General features: G+C 56.4%; 1 protein-coding gene across 1 annotated transcript; it reads left to right on the top strand.

The window, feature by feature from the left end:
* The first annotated feature begins 3,082 nt into the window (after positions 1-3,082).
* On the top strand, positions 3,083-4,879 carry GUCA2A (guanylate cyclase activator 2A). The gene is made up of 3 exons (XM_056123739.1): positions 3,083-3,173; positions 4,311-4,506; positions 4,784-4,879. Exons 1-3 carry the CDS (start codon positions 3,099-3,101, stop codon positions 4,846-4,848), a joined length of 336 nt encoding a protein of 111 aa, XP_055979714.1. The 5' UTR covers positions 3,083-3,098; the 3' UTR covers positions 4,849-4,879.
* The last annotated feature ends 12,594 nt before the right edge of the window (positions 4,880-17,473 follow it).

Raw genomic sequence — 17,473 nt, 5'->3', positions numbered from 1 at the left:
GCCCAGCAGCCACACCCACTAGGCCCTGCCAGGGTGCCGGGGGCAAGGCTGCTGGAACCAAGGTCCATGTCCGCTGTCAGCCACAGCACCCCAAATGGGACAGGCTCCTGTGCTGTGGGCAGTGAGGTGACTGTGGTCGCCCCAGAAGAGACATAACCCTCACCAAGCACCACAGCTAAGAGGAGAGTGAGCACCACAGCCAGGCCTGGATGCAACCCTGAGCACTGTGCTAGAGTGACTCTGAGCACTGTGTTAGAGTATGGCCCTGAGCACTGTTAGAGTGTGTGACCTTGAGCACTGTGTCAGAGTGTGGCCCTGAGCACAGTGTTAGAGTGTGGCCCTGAGCACTGTGATAGAGTGTGGCCTTGAGCACTGTGATTGAGTGTGGCCCTGAGCACTGTGTCAGAGTGTGACCCTGAGCACTATGTCAGAGTGTGACCCTGAGCACTGTGTTAGAGTGTGTGACCCTGAGCACTGTGTTAGAGTGTGTGACCCTGAGCACTGTGTTAGAGTGTGTGACCCTGAGCACTGTGTTAGAGTGTGTGACCCTGAGCACTGTGTTAGAGTGTGTGACCCTGAGCACTGTGTTAGAGTGTGTGACCCTGAGCACTGTGTCAGAGTGTGGTCCTGAGCACTGTGTCAGAGTGTGACCCTGAGCACTGTGTTAGAGTGTGTGACCCTGAGCACTGTGTTAGAGTGTGGCCCTGAGCACTGTGTCAGAGTGTGACCCTGAGCACTGTGTTAGAGTGTGCAAGCATGCAGCATCAACAAGGGGAAGGAGGGAGGGAATGAAAAACACACCAGGGGCCGGAGAGGAAGCCGAGAGTCTGGGGCACGTGCTCTACCTGCAGGAAGCCAGGTTCGATTCCCAGCATTGCATGGTCCCCGGGGCACTGCCAGGGCGCAAGCCCCAAGGAATGCACTAGAAGCTCTGCTTGTAGTCACACCTCCAGAGCAAAAGTAAAGGAAGCAGAAAGAAGGGCAGCCCCGCTGCAACTTCACTCTCAACAGCAGTTCCACTCCAGCCGCAGCTCTGAGCAGCCCTCGCCATCACCCAGTCCGACCTCCACGTCCATTACAATCCTAACTACACCCCCAATTTCCTGATCCCTAACAATCATTCCGTTCTCACCTGGCCTTGACTCAAACCCAGCCTGAATCCTGTCCGGAACTATCATCGCTGACATCCCCAAGCCCAGCCTATAACCCACAGCTGACCAGGTCTGGTGGGCTCAACCCCGGCCTAACGTCCACCTGTGAGTGGGTCCCAGCCCCACCTGCTGCCCTGACTTCACCCAGGACCGGGTGTTCCAGTCCGTTCCTCATTCTCCCCCGTGTTTACTCACAGCCGGCAGAGGTGTCCACGCGGCTGGACAGCACATACAGACCATAGCGTATACAAACACGAACCTCTCAGTCTACAGACACGCAGCCCTCAGAGCACACATGCACGCACACACACACACACACACACACACACACACACACACATACACCCCTCAGTGTATAGATACACACCTCTTGGCGTCCTTGCTCGCCATAGAACACAATGGATGCACACGGTAATGGGGCACAGTTCTCATGGGGCTCAGAGCCACATCCCCAGCGTGTCCCTGATAGGATGATGTGGCTGGTTCCAGGGAACAGAGTGAGTGGGAAGCAATTGAGATTGATCCGGGCTTTCCCGCATGAGGAGGGGTTCACCTAGTGACAGAAGGAAGTGCCTTCAGGCAGCTAGAGCTGCGCGTGCCAGGGAAACATGCTCAGGCAGTCTGGGGATCTGAGTCTGGCAGATTGGATCGGGGCTTGGGGAGAGCCCGGAGCGCACCAAGGGGGGCAGTGGGCGGGCAGAAAGTGCAGTGCGGAGGCACACGCAAGGTAGCCTGGGGCCGAAGGACAGGGAGGACAGTGCTCTGAGCACCCAATTGGAGCAGGCTGTGGTAACAAAGGTCAAGAGGTCGCCGAGGGCTGATGGGGACTGGGAGCTGCTGTCACTGTTGCTGAAAGTAGTAACTGTTCCCGCACTGAGGGCTTGCTCAGGGCCAGACATTGAGTCAAACTTTTTGGTTTGGGGGCCACACCCGGAGATGCGCAGGGCTTCCTCCTGGCTCCGCACTCTGGGAGTTCTCCTGGCGGTGTTCAGGGGACTTGTATGGGATGCTGGGAATCGAACCCAGGTTGGCCCCACACAAAGCAAGTGTCCTATCTACTGTACTATATCACGTTGGCCTCTATAGAGACTCTTTATATCACCCTATCTCATCCTCAAAGTAATTCCAGCAGATGGGTCCCCAAGAGGCCACAAAGGAAACTGAGGCTCAGAGAAGGGAAGCCCCGTGCTGGTCCACACCCGGGGGGGGGGGCCAGACCTGTGGGAGGAGAGGCGAGATTTACATTAAGCCCCGGTAGCCTCCGATGCTCCCACCAACACCCCTCCTGGCTGTCTCTTATGCGGCGTGTGAGGATGCTCTGGCTGTGACCGCTGCACCCCCGTACATCACCAGGCTTGATCTGGCAGATCTGGCTGGCATAGCGGGCACCCTCTTTTTTCTTGGTCACCCAGGCACATCCCTCCCGAGGTTGCTCTGTGGAAGAGGGACAGCCTTCCCCAAACAGGTACAGTGACCCAGGGAGAGGGGATGCAGTAGAGGTTTGGGTCTCAGAACTGGCCTGTCATACCCTCTCACAGACTAACCCCCAGAGCCCCCGGCTAGTGTGCCCGCCCCCCTCCGGGGGAGAATCCCCCTGAGAGGCCCCCAAGATGAGGAGACCCTTCCCCTCCTTCCTCCCCACCACCCAGACTTCCTTCCTTGCCACTCTCTGGGTCTCCTAGACACAGCATGGTGGACTGAGCACTTGTCAGTGAGCACAGGCTCTGCTCTGCAGGGGTCCCCATGGGTGCCAGGGAGTGGCGAGGTGCCAGCTCCCCGCGGAGGCGCTCTCCTTATCTGCCACACTGTCCTGGTCGTGAGCTTATCTGATGAGTCTGATGGGAGGCAGAGGAAGGCTCCTGGTTACTGAGTAACTCTGCCCTCTTTAAAAGTCCCCCGGCCGCCCCTGCCACCAGCACTGGTCTCTCGTCTCTGGGCCCTGCTGCCATGAATTCCTTCTTGCTCTCCGCACTGTGCCTCTTTGGGGTCTGCGCAGCCCTGGCAGGGGCCGTGACCGTGCAGGTGAGTGCTGCCTCTGCCTTACCTGCCCACCTCCTCCCCTCCAACCACACAGACGAAGCAGGAAGAGGGCGCGGGTGGAGAACTCCTTCTGTCCTACCTCAGACATCTTCCCCTTCAAATCTACCCCTTGAGGGTAGGAAGTCTCATTAGAGGAGCAAAGGGAGCTGGGGAGGGCAGGCCGTGCTCTGAGGCCAAGCCCTGCCCAGCATCTCTGGGAGGAGGGAATTCCAGCTTCAAAGTGAAAGAGCTGGGGTTTTTTTTTTTTTTTTTTGCTTTTTGGGTCACACCTGGCGATGCACAGGGGTTCCTCCTGGCTCTGCACTCAGGAATTACTCCTGGCAGTGCTCAGGGGACCATATGGGATGCTGGGAATCGAACCCGGGTTGACCGCGTGCAAGGCAAATGCCCTACCCGCTGTGCTATCACTCCAGCCCCTGGTTTTTTTTTTTTTTATATATTTTTTAATGGGGGCACAGCACATCCCAGGGTGCTTAGGGGAGACTCGCAGCTCAGCGTATGAGGGTCGCTCCAGAGTACTCAGGGGATCATGCGGGGCTGAGGAGGGAAACTGGGGCTCCAGTCCTCTGAGCGATGGTCTCCCTGCCCCACGCAGCTGGTTTTAAACCCAGATCTCACTCTCTTCCCTCTGCTCAGCCAGGCTACCCGCCCAGATCCTAAGGCTCATCTGCAAGGCTGCAGGTCCTAGAGGCTGCCAGCACAGGCACCTGTCAGGGCCGAGGGTCTGGTCCCACCCAGTCCCGGTGGGGGCGGCAGCCTTTTTTTATTGCTTCTTAAATATCAGCCAGCTACAGGCTGGTTGCATTATCTGGGCTGGGCCAGATCAGCTGGCATGTTCCCAGGCTGTAAAGGCAACCTGGGTGAGGCCACGTGGACTCCGAGTGCCTCGCCCCGCAGATCAGCCCAGTGACTCCTTCATTGGGCACCCACGTGTCCCTGCCCCGTGCCGGGGTGTTCTCTGTCCGTTGTAACAGGCAGTATGCAGCTTCCGCAGTGGTCAGAGAGTCTGCCAGGACGACCACTCACACTGCCCCTTGGGAAGCATGCGGGAACCCTACTCAGTGCCACTGGAGGGGCGAGCCCCCGTGGCCAAGCTCACACTCCTGCCCTGACCCCCAGGACGGGGAGTTTTCCTTTCCTCTAGAGTCCGTGAAGAAGCTCAAGGGCCTCCAGGCTGCCCAGGAGCCCGGCATCTGGAACCCCAAGCACGTTAAGGGCCTCATGGTTCCCCCGCTCTGTGAAAACCCCAAGTTCCCCGAGGAGCTCCGACCCGTGTGCAAAGAGCCCAACGCTGCGCAGATTCTCGACCGCCTGGGTGAGCGCCCGCGCTTCTCCTGGGAGGGGCTCGGAAAGCCTCTGATTGGCGGCACGTGACGCGGGGGTGTGTTCTGATTGGTGAACTTTGGAGGGCGGGCTCTGCTCTGATTGGCTCCCCTTCCTAGAACTGCAAATTGTAACAGTGGCATTGCCTCCCAGATCTTCCTCTGGGCCGAAGAGCCCCCCTGCCCCCCACCCCGGCGGACTTGGGTTTCCCCTGCGGCTCGTGGTCCCCCAACTCTGGTGGGTGGGGTCTCACTGCCCCTTTTCTGCAGTGGCCATCGCCGAGGAACCGAGCACATGTGAGATCTGCACCTTCGCTGCCTGTGCGGGATGCTAGACTCACCCCACTCCCATCAGCTCCACATCCGCAGCCCTGGAACAGAGGAGAGAGAGGAGAGCCGCCCCGGGAACCCCAGACCCTCACCCCGACCAGGCCACTTCCCTGAACCCACCCCAAAGTTCAATAAACCGGATGCCAGAGTCTGAGTGTGGCTTTCATTCATTTTCAATCCATCAGTCGGCTCTCCACTCTGCTTGCGTGGAAAGCACAGGGTTTAGAGTGCTCAGAGCAAGAATCGCGCTCCTCATTCCTCCCGGCGCCCCACTGCTAAGCTACCAGCCCCTAGGGCCAGCCACCATGCAAAGAGCTCAGGGACCCGAGTGCCTCTCCAGGTAACCCATGTGTGAGGGGCCTGAGTCCGCCACTGTCCACCCATAAAAGTCATCCCCGCCTTGTGAGTCGGGAGTCTTTGCTGCATGTCACAGTGGCCCCTCGACTGACTGTGAGGGCAGCTCTCGGTTCTCAGGGTCTCAGGACATGACCCCCTGACCGCAGCACCAATGCCCTCTGCATGCCCCCAGCTCACACCTCAGGCATAGCTCTGACCGTTTCCTCTCATCTTCCTCACTCTCCATCAGGGGTGAGCTCTGGTGCCGAGGCTTTCTCCCTGGGCCTTTCCTGAAGAGCCTTTCCTTACCCCGCAAGACAATCTCCTGCTCTGTGCTTGGTGGTCCCTGGACATTTCGAGGTGTCTCCCAAGTGGTCCTCAGGAGACCCCTCCAGAGCCCCTAATAAATGTGAGGCTATGATGGTTGCTGCTTTCATGCCGCAGCACAGGGGATGATCTGTCCCCTCACCCCAGGGCTGCTTGGGGGTCTCCAGGCTGCACTCTGCCAGGCTGCGGCCACATGCGCTGCTGGGGGTGCACGGCATGTACATAAGCCCTGCACTGCCTCTCCGGTCCCTTGAGCACTTTGATTACACCCACCCCAACCCCCTTGCACATCTCTGATCACCTGGGCTATAGTGACTTTGTGTCTGGGGGCAGTCTCTCCGTTCCCCAGACAGGAGCACTGCCGGATGGGAACAGGTGGGTATCACCCAGGGCAGCGGAAGGCAAGCCAAGCGTTCTCGGCGCCAGACCTGAGCTCCTTGTACGGTCGACGAGGGGGAAAGTCGGTCTCTGTGCTCCGCCTTCTCCACTAACACTGAAACAAAGCGAGTCAAGATCAGGTCAGAGGCAGACTAAGAGAATTCCAACTAAACACAGACACTGTGAGAAGGGGCCCGGTCCAGGTGAGGACACTCACGTGGAGAGCAGGGATGAGGAGGAGACGTGTCAGCAAAGCCAGCAAGGGGAAGGAACGGAGGTGGCCGGGGCACTGGCATTGCAGGGTGTGTGGGAGAGGGGAATACTTCAGATTTCAGAAGGACAGGGGAGTCTCCTTCCGGTCAGGTTAGGCAAGCCTGTGTGAGTGGGGAAGGGAGCCGGGCGTTTGTTTGAGTTCTTGAGATTGTCTTCAGGATGGATGGAATTCCAAAACTAGTGTGGAGGAGGAGGCAGAGAACAGTCTAGGCGGTGGGCAGGGGCAGACACCCACAGAAGCTTGAACAGGCAGGTCAGCAGGAAGCCTGGGGGTCACGCGTTGAGGGGTCACTGACGGTGACCATGCGGCCCTCTCTGAGACTTGGGCTCCTTGTCTGGAAACAGGCGTGCAGGGATCAGGGGGGCTTGGTGGAGTGTTATGTGCATGTTTGGGGGCTCCCACTTGAATGAAATCACCTGGACAGGAATCCTGACTCAGCCTCTTCCCAGCTGCGTGACTTTGCACAGGTTATTCGGCTTCTTGTCTCCTCAGTTTGCCTGACAAGAATTCCTCATCACAGGGTGCAGTGAAGCTTTTATGAGGAGGGTCAAGAAAGGCTCCAAGAAGCCCCTAGACTGTGGGTAGCACTTGGGTGGTGCTGCTTATGGTCTTATATCTTTGGAGCTGGCCCAGCTCAGAGTCAGGGACAGCCAGAAGCTGGACAGTGGTGGTGGTGGCCTCCTTTGCCCCCCTCTTCCTGAGGTGCAGGGAACCAGTAGAGGTGAGGAGGCCAGAGGCCCCAAAGGCATGAAGTCAGAGTCATGTCAGGTGCATCTCCTGGATGCCACACAGCTCATACTGGACCCTGCCCGGGCACCAGCGCTCCATGGACCCTGGTCCAGCAGCTGAGCAGAGATGAGGAGACCTCATCTCCTGATGAGCAGCTGAGCAGAGATGAGGAGATGCAGGAGGCAAAGTAAAGGTCCCCGCCTGTGCCACCTGTGTGTGGACTGTGGGGGGAAGGAGAGGAGGCGGGGCTTGGCGGGAGTGAGTGGCCTGACCCCAGGAGAAGTGGGCCGTTGGGGAGGGCAGCTGTAGACTTCCACCCTGACCTTGGCCCTGGGCAGGAGTCCAGAGAGCACGGCCCTTTCGCAGGCCACTTTTCTCCTCTCTGGCTTCTGCCTTGAGGAGTCCACCCTATAGGAAGGGCCCCAGGCCTGGGAATTGCCAGCCGCCTCCAGAAGAGCTTGGGGGTTGCAGTGGAGGGGTGCGGGGGAAGAGGAAGGGCAGTGCCATGGCAGCGCTTCTTAGTGGCACTCCACTCAGGGGCACGTGGGCTGTGGGAATGACAGCAGGACCTGCCTCGTTTCACTGCTGTGAGGACTCGGAGTTCTTAGGTTCCCGGGATTAGAATCTGGCCTGGGGCATAGCAACTACTCCTCACACCGCAGTTATTAGGCTGGTTATCAGCACCCCCCAGAACCCGAGCAGAGAGAGCAAGGAAGGAACGGCTAGATGGGCCAGGAAGGGAGGGCGCCCAGGGCCCTGTGCGGCTGCCAGGGAAAATTCAGCCCTGACCATAGGCCCGGGAGGGGGTGCCGTAGGCTTTTATCCCCCACTCTGTAACGCTGCTTCTTCAGCCTCATCCCCCCTGGTTCGGAACACGGAATTCTGGCTCCACGGCTCACCCCAAGCCCAACTGGGCGGGGGTTCTTCTATGCTCCTTCGCTCTGGGATCTTGGGGTTCCCCCAGAAACTTGTTCCCTCCTACATGAAGTTCTTCTGGGGTGCCGGGCAGCTCCTGACAGTCTCCCCACCCCACCCCCCACCCCCCACTCCGCACCCCTGAGCTCCCAGGATGAGAAAACGGACACTGATGGGGGGCGGAACATCTTTATTCAAGGGTGGGACACACTCTCCTCCAGGGGCTTGGCCATGGCTGCACAGGATGGGGGCTGTGACCCAGGAGCTTACACGGAGGGGTTGCTGGGGAGGGAGCAGGCTGGAGAGGCCAGCTGCCTGGGGTGGGGGCTCAGGTCCCCAGGACATCTCAGATGCAGCCGGTGCAGGCCACATTCACACACAACTCACAGTTGTCATCCTCTGATGGGCAGGGGAGAAAATCAGTCAGCTGGACAGACAGTTACCCAGTGGTCATGGTGGGTCAGGGGGTGGCTGATCAGGCAACTGGAGGTCTGCTTAGGAGAACTTCACACCAGGGTGAGCGCTGGTCTCCTCTCCCAAGCAGCCTGGATGAGTCACTGGACTTTTATATTCTTCTCACAGGTTTGGAGGGCCTCAGCAGGCAGAGATTTCCAGGCCTGGCCCTAGGCTGGCCCTCAGGAGCACTGGGGCTCCCTTCTTCCTCCTGGTCTTATTTCCATACCACCTCCTCTGGGGGCCTCTCAGACCCTCATGCCACCCCAGAGGGGAACTATGTCTCTGAGGTCTCCATCGCGTCCCCTCCTCCCACCCCTGCCTCCTGGCTCCCCTCCCCTGCACTCCCTGGCCCCTGCCCACCTCTCACACTTGGGAGGTGGGATCCAGGTGGCAGAACTGGGGGCTTCCCTGCGGGCTGCCCTCAGTGCCCGAACCTGGAACACAGGGGTCAAGTTCCTACACTCCCTGTGCCCAGCTGTGGGGCAGCTCTAGAAACAAAGAGTGGAGAGGGGGAAGGGGTGCCCTCCCCCCAAGAGCTCTCACTCAAGCCTGCAGAATGCTGCAGTTTTGCTAGAGGTCCAGTGGCAGGGCTGAGTGGGAGCACATGGGGGGGGGGGGGAGCTGTGGTTCTGGGCATACAGGTCCTGGGCACCCCTTTCTCCTCCATATCACAAAGCTTCTTCACTGAGTCCAGCTGCATCCGGAAGCCTTGGTAGTGAGGGCAGGAGAGGGGTAGGAGAAGAGGGGGCGGGCATCAGTCAGGCCAGGGGCAGCTCCTGCAGGGCCCCAGGTTTCATGGCTCCTGGAGCTTTCCTGTCCCCATGGAATGTTCGGGCTGCAGGACCTGTGTCTACTGCCGTCACTCAAGCCCCTTGGATAGGACCTGGTGGGGGCCAGGGGGGCCGTGGAACACAGGGACTCCAGGGGCGTCTGGCGAGCTGGGGCTGCGTCACATCTCCTGGACAGAGGGAGATAACGTGTTCCACTTCCTGGGCTCACACCCCGAACACTTTGTTCCTGGGGCTCTGATGGCAGCCTAGAGCTGGTCAGACTCCAATGTCAGAGCTTCAGGGTTTGCTCTTTTGCATTCCCCTGTGTCTCCTGTGTCCCCGCATGACCCCTGCATACCCCCTTGTCCCCTGCATACCCCCATGTCCCCTACATACCCCCATGGCCCTGCCTACCCTCATATCCCCCTGCCTATCCCCATGTCCCCTGCATACCCCCGTGTGCCCCGCCTACTCCCATGTCCCCTACACACCCCCATGTCCCCTGCATACCTCCATATTCCTTGTATACCCACATGTCCCCTGCCTACCCCCGTGTCCCCTGCCTATCCCCATGTTCCCTGCATACCCCCATGTCCCCTGCATATGCCACCCCCACCCTGCCATATTCCTGTCCCTGTGTCATGTTTCTTCTTCCAGAGACCCTGAGTCTGGAATGTGATGGCCAGGCTGAGCCTCACAGGCCCAGAAAGAAGGAGACCAGCACTCCCCACCTTCCTGTTTTATTTTGTTCTCTTTTTTCTTTCTTTCTTTCAGATTTTGGCCCAGAGCCAGCAGTGCTCAGGGGCTAGTCTAGCTCTGTGCTCAAGGGTCACTCCTGGCAGGGCCTGGGCACTGTATGGGGTGCCGAGGATTGAACTGGGTAGACTGCATGTAAGGGCAGCACCTTACCCCTGTACTCTCTCCACACCTCCTGTCTCTGTCTGTGCCCAGGTCAGACCCTCACCTCGGGCAGCCACATCCCTGTGCCCACATCCCCGCGTCCCCTCATCCCTGCCTCCTGCCCATCCTGCCAAATCAGTGTGGTGAACTATTGAAACAACTGTGTGTGATGAGACCGTCCACCACCTGCAGATGCATTGAGAGCTATGAGAGCCTAAATGGGGAACCCCCCATCCCCACCTGGGCTGCTCAGGACCACGGGCCACACTTGCTTCACTCTACCCCAAGAGCAACGCTTAGAGCAACTCATGCCTTTTATGGTGTCAGTCATCCACATTCCAGCCACCACATCCTGAGCTGGGCCGAACCCTGCTCAGGGAGTTTGGGCCAGGGAGTTTCCTGGGCCAGGGAGTTTCCCAGTGTATCCTCTGGCATCCTGGGAGAGTTTCCCAGCATCCTCTCTGGCAGCCCAGAGTTGCCACTTACCTGGATACACACTGACCATGCACCCTGCAGCAGCAGCAGGACCATAGCCGTCCCGGTCAGCAGCCTCCATGCTGTGTGGACACCCATGTCACCCCCCCTCCAGGAAACCCCCTCTGTGTCCACCCTGCTGCCCTGGTCTCTGGGAGAGGCTCTTTATAGCTGTCGCCTGTCACTCATTAACTGGCTGCAGAGGTGGGGCTGCAGCTCTGACAAGCCTGAGCCCATTCCTGTGCGGCCCTGAGCATAGAGGACATCAGGGTGGCATCACGACCAGCCCTAGGGCAGGGCCCTGGTCAAGGTCATCTCGCTCCCCTCCTCAAGACACACGTGAGCTTGATGAGGAGAAACTATATCACATACAAAATCCAGGGTTGGTGAGTTGGGCTCAGGCCAAGGAGCTGTCCGGCAGCCCAGCCAGCACTGAGTTAGCCTGTGGTTCTTCCTCAAGTGAGAGGCCACGGTCGGCAGACTGGCCATTGGATCTCCCTGTGATCCCCGAGCCCCGTGTGATCTCCCTGCATCCTTAGTTCCAGAAGTTTGGTTTTGGGGTCACATCTAGTAGTGCTGGGCAGAAATGGGGATCAATCTCACTGCTCCTCCTGCCTGTACAGAGTGTCTCTCTGGTCCTGCCACTTCCCCTTAGTGCTGGCCACCTCCTCCAGGTGCCTCAGTCTGGCTGCCCTGCCTGGATGCTCATAGGCCATGTCTGTCTGATGTCCGTAGCCCAGCCGGCGTGGAGAGAGGAAATCTGGCCTTGGCCACAGACTGCCCTGCTCTTCCTGCTCAGTCCTGCTGGGACCTTGGACAAGGTCAGTAGCCTTGACTGGACCCGAGTTTCCCTGTCCAATCAACGGGCATGATGGCAGAGGATGCTCTGGTGGCTGAGGCTGCCCGCAGGCTCACTGGGCGGGAGGGCCAGAGTTCACCTCTACGGGTCCCTGCAGCTTCTGGGGGCCTCCTGGGCAGAGTGCACCCCACAGTGGTTGAAGGTTGGGTCAGGGATCAGAGGGCAAAGTCCACACAAGTGTTATCACCCTGGCCAATTTTCACCCAGCAGCTGCAAACAGCGCTGAATCAGGGCTCGGCTCTGCCAGCACAGCCTAGGGGCTAGTTGGCACCTGGCAGCTGCCATTCCACCCAAGTCCAGAAAGGTCATAGGGGATATTTAGGGCCCACTCATGGCCTGTGGCTAAAACCTGAATCCATTTCCCTGAGACTGGTCCCTTTGTCCTCTTCCCTTGATGCTCCCACTCGCCTGGGGCATCCCCCATCCCTGCCCCCCAAATCTTGAGTGAGTCTGGGTGTTTTCTCTGTCGGGCTCTGAATTTCACTCTTTTGGGAATGAAAAGCCCTGCAAAGACCCAGCGGGTCCAGCCCTGGGTCCGAGAGGAGATAATTTTGCCTCTATCCAGTCTGGGGAGAAAAGAACCCAAGCCCGCAAGCATGGGGCTCCGGCCTCCTGCCCAGCCACTGGCCCTTGTCAGCTGTGTGATGGCTGTGGTCCTGCCCTGCTCACCAAACCTCCTGAAGGGGCAGAGCCTGGCCTTCCTCTACGTCCCCCTCAGGACTCCGCTCCTTCTCTTCAGAGCCCTCCCCGCCCCAGCCCATCACATACCCCACACAACCTTTGTTCCCTGCTGCCCAGAACTGAGTCTGCCCCACTGGGGGGCGGGGGGGGAGCAGTACTGGGCAAGGTCCCCAACTCCCAGTGCGCGATTCTCTCTTGAGGAGGTCCTTGGCCTTGAGAAGGTCTCCTTGGAAGCTGTCCCAAGGCCTCTTTCCAGCAGAGCAAGTGCAGCTCTCTGGCACAAGGGACCAAGCCACAGGCCAGGAGCCCTGGTCTCCTGCTCCCACCCCTACTCCATCCCCCTGTCCCTGTCTCCTGCCTTCTGCTCCCTGTCTCACCGCCAGGGTCCATCCGGAGGGAACCAGGTGTGGCACTGGGAACCAGGAGTGTCTCAGAGTTTCAGCCCAGCCACTTGTAATCTCTCCATGAATGACCCACCATTCATCAAAGCCGAAGCAGCTGCTGACACACTGCCCCTCCTATTTGCAGACCCTGCTTCTTCCTCTTTAGGGACAGGGCAGACGTGGGCCTGTCAACCTTCATTCGGGCCCAGCCTACGCCATGTCTGGGTGGCTCCTTGCTCCACACTGAATTCCCCACCCCTGCTCACTGTCCCAGAGCCCAAAGCACCTGACTCCCTAACCCAAAGAGACCTTTCACCCAGCAGCACTGAGCTCAGTACCCACTGCCCCTCAACCCACCTCATCTTCCTTGGTACCCAGCACGTTCTCAAACTGGCTACTGGGACTCACCCTCTGCCGATCCCACCACCCCACCTTCTCGGTTTCCTTGCTGGAGCATCTTCAGATATCTCTGAAGATGTCAGCCTGCCTCTGGGTGTCAGGGCTCAGCTCTGTGCCACCTCCTCAGGCTGGAGTCATTCCTAGGTGATTCTACATAGTCTCGGGAACTTTACTGTAGTGGCATCTGTTCACATCTTAGCCTTATCTCTGCCCTCAGCTCCAGACTCATTTACCCTCTCAGTATCTTCTGTAACAGTTAATGAAGGGGCCATTCACTGAGACATGCTGGATGAAAATCTAACAGTCTTTTCAAATGGTTTTTGTGGGGAGACTGTGGTCACACCAGGTACCGCTGGGGGCTACTCCTGGCTCTGTATTGGGGAGGGGGGCATTGTTCCTGGTAGTTTCTGGGGACTGTGAGGTGCTGGGGATGGAACCCAGGCCTCCCGCATACAAATCACATGTTTGGCCTTGTGTTCTATCTCAAGTCCCTCTCCCCAAATCTCGTCTCCTCTTTTATTTGCAAGGAGTTGGCTGTTGCTTTCAAATATTTTCAGACAGGGCTGGGGATGCGGCTCAGTAGTACATCAGACTTGTCGTGTGCATGTGAGGCCCTGGGTTTGATCCCTGGCACTGCAAAAAGCAAACAAACAAAAAATTCTAAATTATATCCATCTTCCACCATTTCTGCTGCCATTGATCATTGTCCTCATGGTAATCACAAATCTTGTATTTGGATTCTCTAGAGAAACAGAAGGGCTGGAGCAATAGCACAGCGGTAGGGCATTTGCCTTACAAGCGGCCAACATGGCCGACCCGAGTTCGATTCCTCCGCCCCTCTCAAGAGAGCCTGGCAAGCTACCGAGAGTATCTTATCTGCACAGCAGGCAGAGCCTGGCAAGCTCCCCGTGACGTCTTCGATATGCCAAACACAGTAACAACAAGTCTCACGATGGAGACGTTACTGGGCCCGCTCGAGCAAATCGATGAACGGGAGGACCGTGACCGTGACTGTGAGAAAAACAGAATTAATAGGGGACAGAGATATTAATGTCCCATTGGAGCGATAGCACAGCGGTAGGGCGTCTGCCTTGCACGCAGCCAACATGGCCGACCCGAGTTCGATTCCTCCGCCCCTCTCGGAGAGCCCGGCAAGCTACCGAGAGTATTCGATATGCCAGACACAGTAACAACAAAGTCTCCAATGGAGACGTTACTGGGCCCGCTCGAGCAAATCGATGATCAACGGGAGGGCCTTTACTTTTGTTTTGTTTTGTTTTTCCATCATACCCAGCAGTGCTCAAGGGCTGTTCTTGGTTCTGCTCAGGGGGCAAATCTGGCTGAACTGGGGAACCATGTGCAGTGCTGGGCATTGAATTGGGGTGAGCTGCATGTAAAGCCAAGTGCCTAACTCCTGTCCTCCCTGACGCCTATTGTATGTATTTGTCTGTCATTACTGTATCTACATTGACTCTCCAATATAGCTATAGTTCAATATATCTAGATTTATTTTAAGAAATTGACTCACTTCAGGGGTTGACAAGTCTGAGATTTTGTTGGGCTGGTTGACAAGTGGGAAATTCAGGTAAGAGGCGTTTATTACCATTTGAATCTAATTTGTAGATGAACAAGCAGGCAGAAGACCAGGGCAGGGCTCCGCACTGCCAAACTAGCAGAATTCTTTCTCCTTGGGAAATCTTTGCCTGAAGACTTTCAATTGATTGGATAAGACCTAATCCCATTATTCACATCTACTGACTGTAAATGTTAATCACACCTTAAAAATATATCCATACAGTGTTTGCCCAAATTCTGGCTATTGTGAATAGTGCTGGAATGAACAGAGAAGTGCAGATAGTGTTTCTGCTGTGTGTTTTTGGGCCCCCAGGGTATACTCAAAGACGTGGTATTGCTAGGTCAAATGGGAACTCAATTTCTAACTTTTTGAGTTAGAACAATGTCCATATTGTTTTCCCAAAAGGCTGGACCAGTTGGCATCCCCACCAGCAATGAAGGAGAGTCCCTTTCTCTCTGCATCTGTGCCAGCACTGGTTGCTCTTATTCATGTGTGCCAGTCTCTGTGGTGTGAGATGATATCTCATTGTTGTTTTGATCTGCATCTCCCTGATGATTCGTGATGTAGAGCATTTTTATGTGCCTTTTGGCCATTTGGATTTCTTATTTGAGGAAGTTTCTGTTCATTTCTTTTCCCCATTTTTAAATGGGGTTGGATGTCTTTTTCTTGTAAAGTTCTACCAATGCCTTATATAACTTTGACATTAGCCCCTTATCAGATGGGTATTGGGTAAATAATCTTTCCCATTCCATGGGCTATCTATTCATCTTGATCACTTTTTTTTTTTTGAGGTATAGAAGCTGCCTGAGAACAGACGACTGGATAAAGAAACTATAGAACATCTACATGATAGAATACTACGCAACCACAAGGGAAAAATGGAGTTATAAAATTTGTTTATAAATGGATGGACATGGAGAGTATCATGCTGAGTGAAATGAGTCAGAGGGAGAGGGACAGACATAGAAGGACGGCACTTATTTGTGAGATATTTGTGGGGCTCAGTGCTGGAAGACCGAGAGTGGCTCCTGGATTCGACCACTTGGAAGCTGCTGGTGACCTTGACAAATCGAGGACTAAAATCTGATCCTATGGGGGAGCAGGAGGCGAGGTGGAAGGACACAGCCTGGTGAGAAAGGAAGCTGGTGTCTCTGCTGTCTTGTTACAGGCCTGGGGGTGGGGCTCAGCCGTACAGCACTTGCCTTGTGTGGGTGAGGGTCAGGGTTTGATCCCCTGGAGCATTGCAGGGCTGGGTTGACAGTCATTAGCTGCATCGCAGGTAATTTAACTGCATTTCAAACTAAAGGGTAAAAGGGAGACAGGATGAATTTCAAGGAAGCTCAGCTGACAGGCCGAGTTGATCTGGGAGACCCTCCATGGGGAGTAAAGTCTGTATGTTGGCTAGGATCTCAACTGTCTCTGGACTGGAAGTTGGGGCGTGTGTTTCAATACAAATAAGTGGATCAGGGCCGCCCCCTGGCGGTGGGCAGGAAACACAGCAGGCGGAGAAAGGCGCGCTGGCTCCTGAGGACTGGGCAGAGGCAGGGGGGCCTGGGGGAAGGGGTGAATTCTATGTATTCTCCGCTTCTCCGTCCCCCGTGGCTGCACCCTGGAGCACATGTTCTACCCCGTGACCTCTATGTGGTGCTTCCTGAAGATGTGTGGCATGTGGGAAGGGAGAGGGGAAAGGTGGGAGGTCTTTGGGGATGTGTCACTGCTGGCAGGACCGGTCTCGGTGCCGCTGAGGTGGACATTTGGCTGGGATGTGGGGAGAGGGAAGGAAAGTTCCTGAACATCCAAGTCGTAGCCTTGGGCAGCGGGAGAACCAGATGAAGGGAAATGGCATTGTGTGAGCCCCGTGTGGACGGAGAGTCTATGCACTGCCAGCGCCTGCCAGCGCCTGCCAGCGCCTCAGCTCCTCCTTTGGGGCCCGACACAGGGTAGCAAGGCAGTGTGTGTGGGTGTGTGCATGTGTGTGCCTGTGTACACACATGAGCATGCATGTGTGTATGTTCACACGTGTCTGATCATGGCTGCTTGCTTAGACCATGTTTCTAGACAGGAGAGTGTCTATAAATCGGTGTGTACATGTGTCTATTTGTGAGTCCTTTTACGTGTGAGGTCGATATGTGGTGTGTGGGTGAAAGGGGGTGATTCTGTGAACAGAGGGTTGTGTGTCCACGTGTGCGGGGGAGCATGTCTGTGTGCATATGTACCTGTAGTGTGTCCCCCTAGTGAGGGAGTCTGTGCTTCCTGCACATGTGAGAGTGTGTGAGTGTGAGAGTGAGAGTGTGCTTGTGTGGGAATGTGTGTGTGTATGTGTGGTTTGTTTTGTTTTGGGGCCATCCCTGGTGATGGTCAGGGTTTCCTCCAGGCTCAGCACTCAGGAATCACTCCTGGTGGGCTCAGGGGACTGTGGGAAGCTGGGGATCAAACCCGGTTGGCCACACGCATGGCAGGCGCCCTACCTGCGGTACGATAGCTCCGGCCCCTGTGAGTGTGTCTTGTGTGTGTGAGTATGTGAGTGAAAATGTGTGTGTATGTGTAAATATGTGCCAATGTGTATGCGAGTGTGTATGTGTTTAGGTACATATGTGAATGTGTAAAAATGTGTGTGTGTGTGTCTGAGCCTGTGTGTGAGTGTGTGTCTGATTGTGTGTGAGTGTGTGTCTGGTGAGAGTGTATGTGGGTGTGTTAGTGTGTGTGTATGTGTGTGTGTGTGAGTGGAAGCTGTTGCCTATTAGCGTGAGTGAAAGCAGACACGTGCACAACCTTTGGTAGCTTTGTGTCTGAGAGAGTGTGTGTGTGTGACTGGAGTGTTTGTGTGTGTGTGTGTATGTGTGTGTGCATGAGAGCGGTTCTGTATGTGAGAGTGTATGTGTTTGTGTCTCTGAGTGTGGAAGCCTGTCCCTGTTAGCATGAGTGCGATGGGCATGTGCACATCTGTTGGTGGCTGTAGGTATGTTGTGAGAGTGTGTGTGTGTCTGAGAGTGTGAGTGTGTGAGAGAGAGAGGGGGGAGAGGGAGAGACAGGGACAGAGACAAGGTGTGTGTGAGTGTGTGAGAGAGAGAAGGGGGAGAGGAAGAGGGAGAAAGAGAGAGACAGGGACAGGGTGTGTGTATGAATGAGAGTGTGTATCTGTGTGGGAGCGTGTGTATGAAAGTGTGTGTGTG

The sequence above is a fragment of the Sorex fumeus genome, unplaced genomic scaffold (assembly GCF_029834395.1).
Source record: "Sorex fumeus unplaced genomic scaffold, SorFum_2.1 ptg000047l, whole genome shotgun sequence".
NCBI classification, from domain to species: Eukaryota; Metazoa; Chordata; class Mammalia; order Eulipotyphla; family Soricidae; genus Sorex; species Sorex fumeus.
This window is presented reverse-complemented; position numbering and strand designations above follow the sequence as displayed.

Bases quoted from the DNA above. Each gene is read 5' to 3' on its own strand.
- GUCA2A (XM_056123739.1), top strand. From the start codon at position 3,099: ATGAATTCCTTCTTGCTCTCCGCACTGTGCCTCTTTGGGGTCTGCGCA. The intron at 3,174-4,310 runs GTGAGTGCTGCC...CCTGACCCCCAG, and splicing joins CAGGGGCCGTGACCGTGCAG to GACGGGGAGTTTTCCTTTCC. The intron at 4,507-4,783 runs GTGAGCGCCCGC...CCTTTTCTGCAG, and splicing joins GCAGATTCTCGACCGCCTGG to TGGCCATCGCCGAGGAACCG.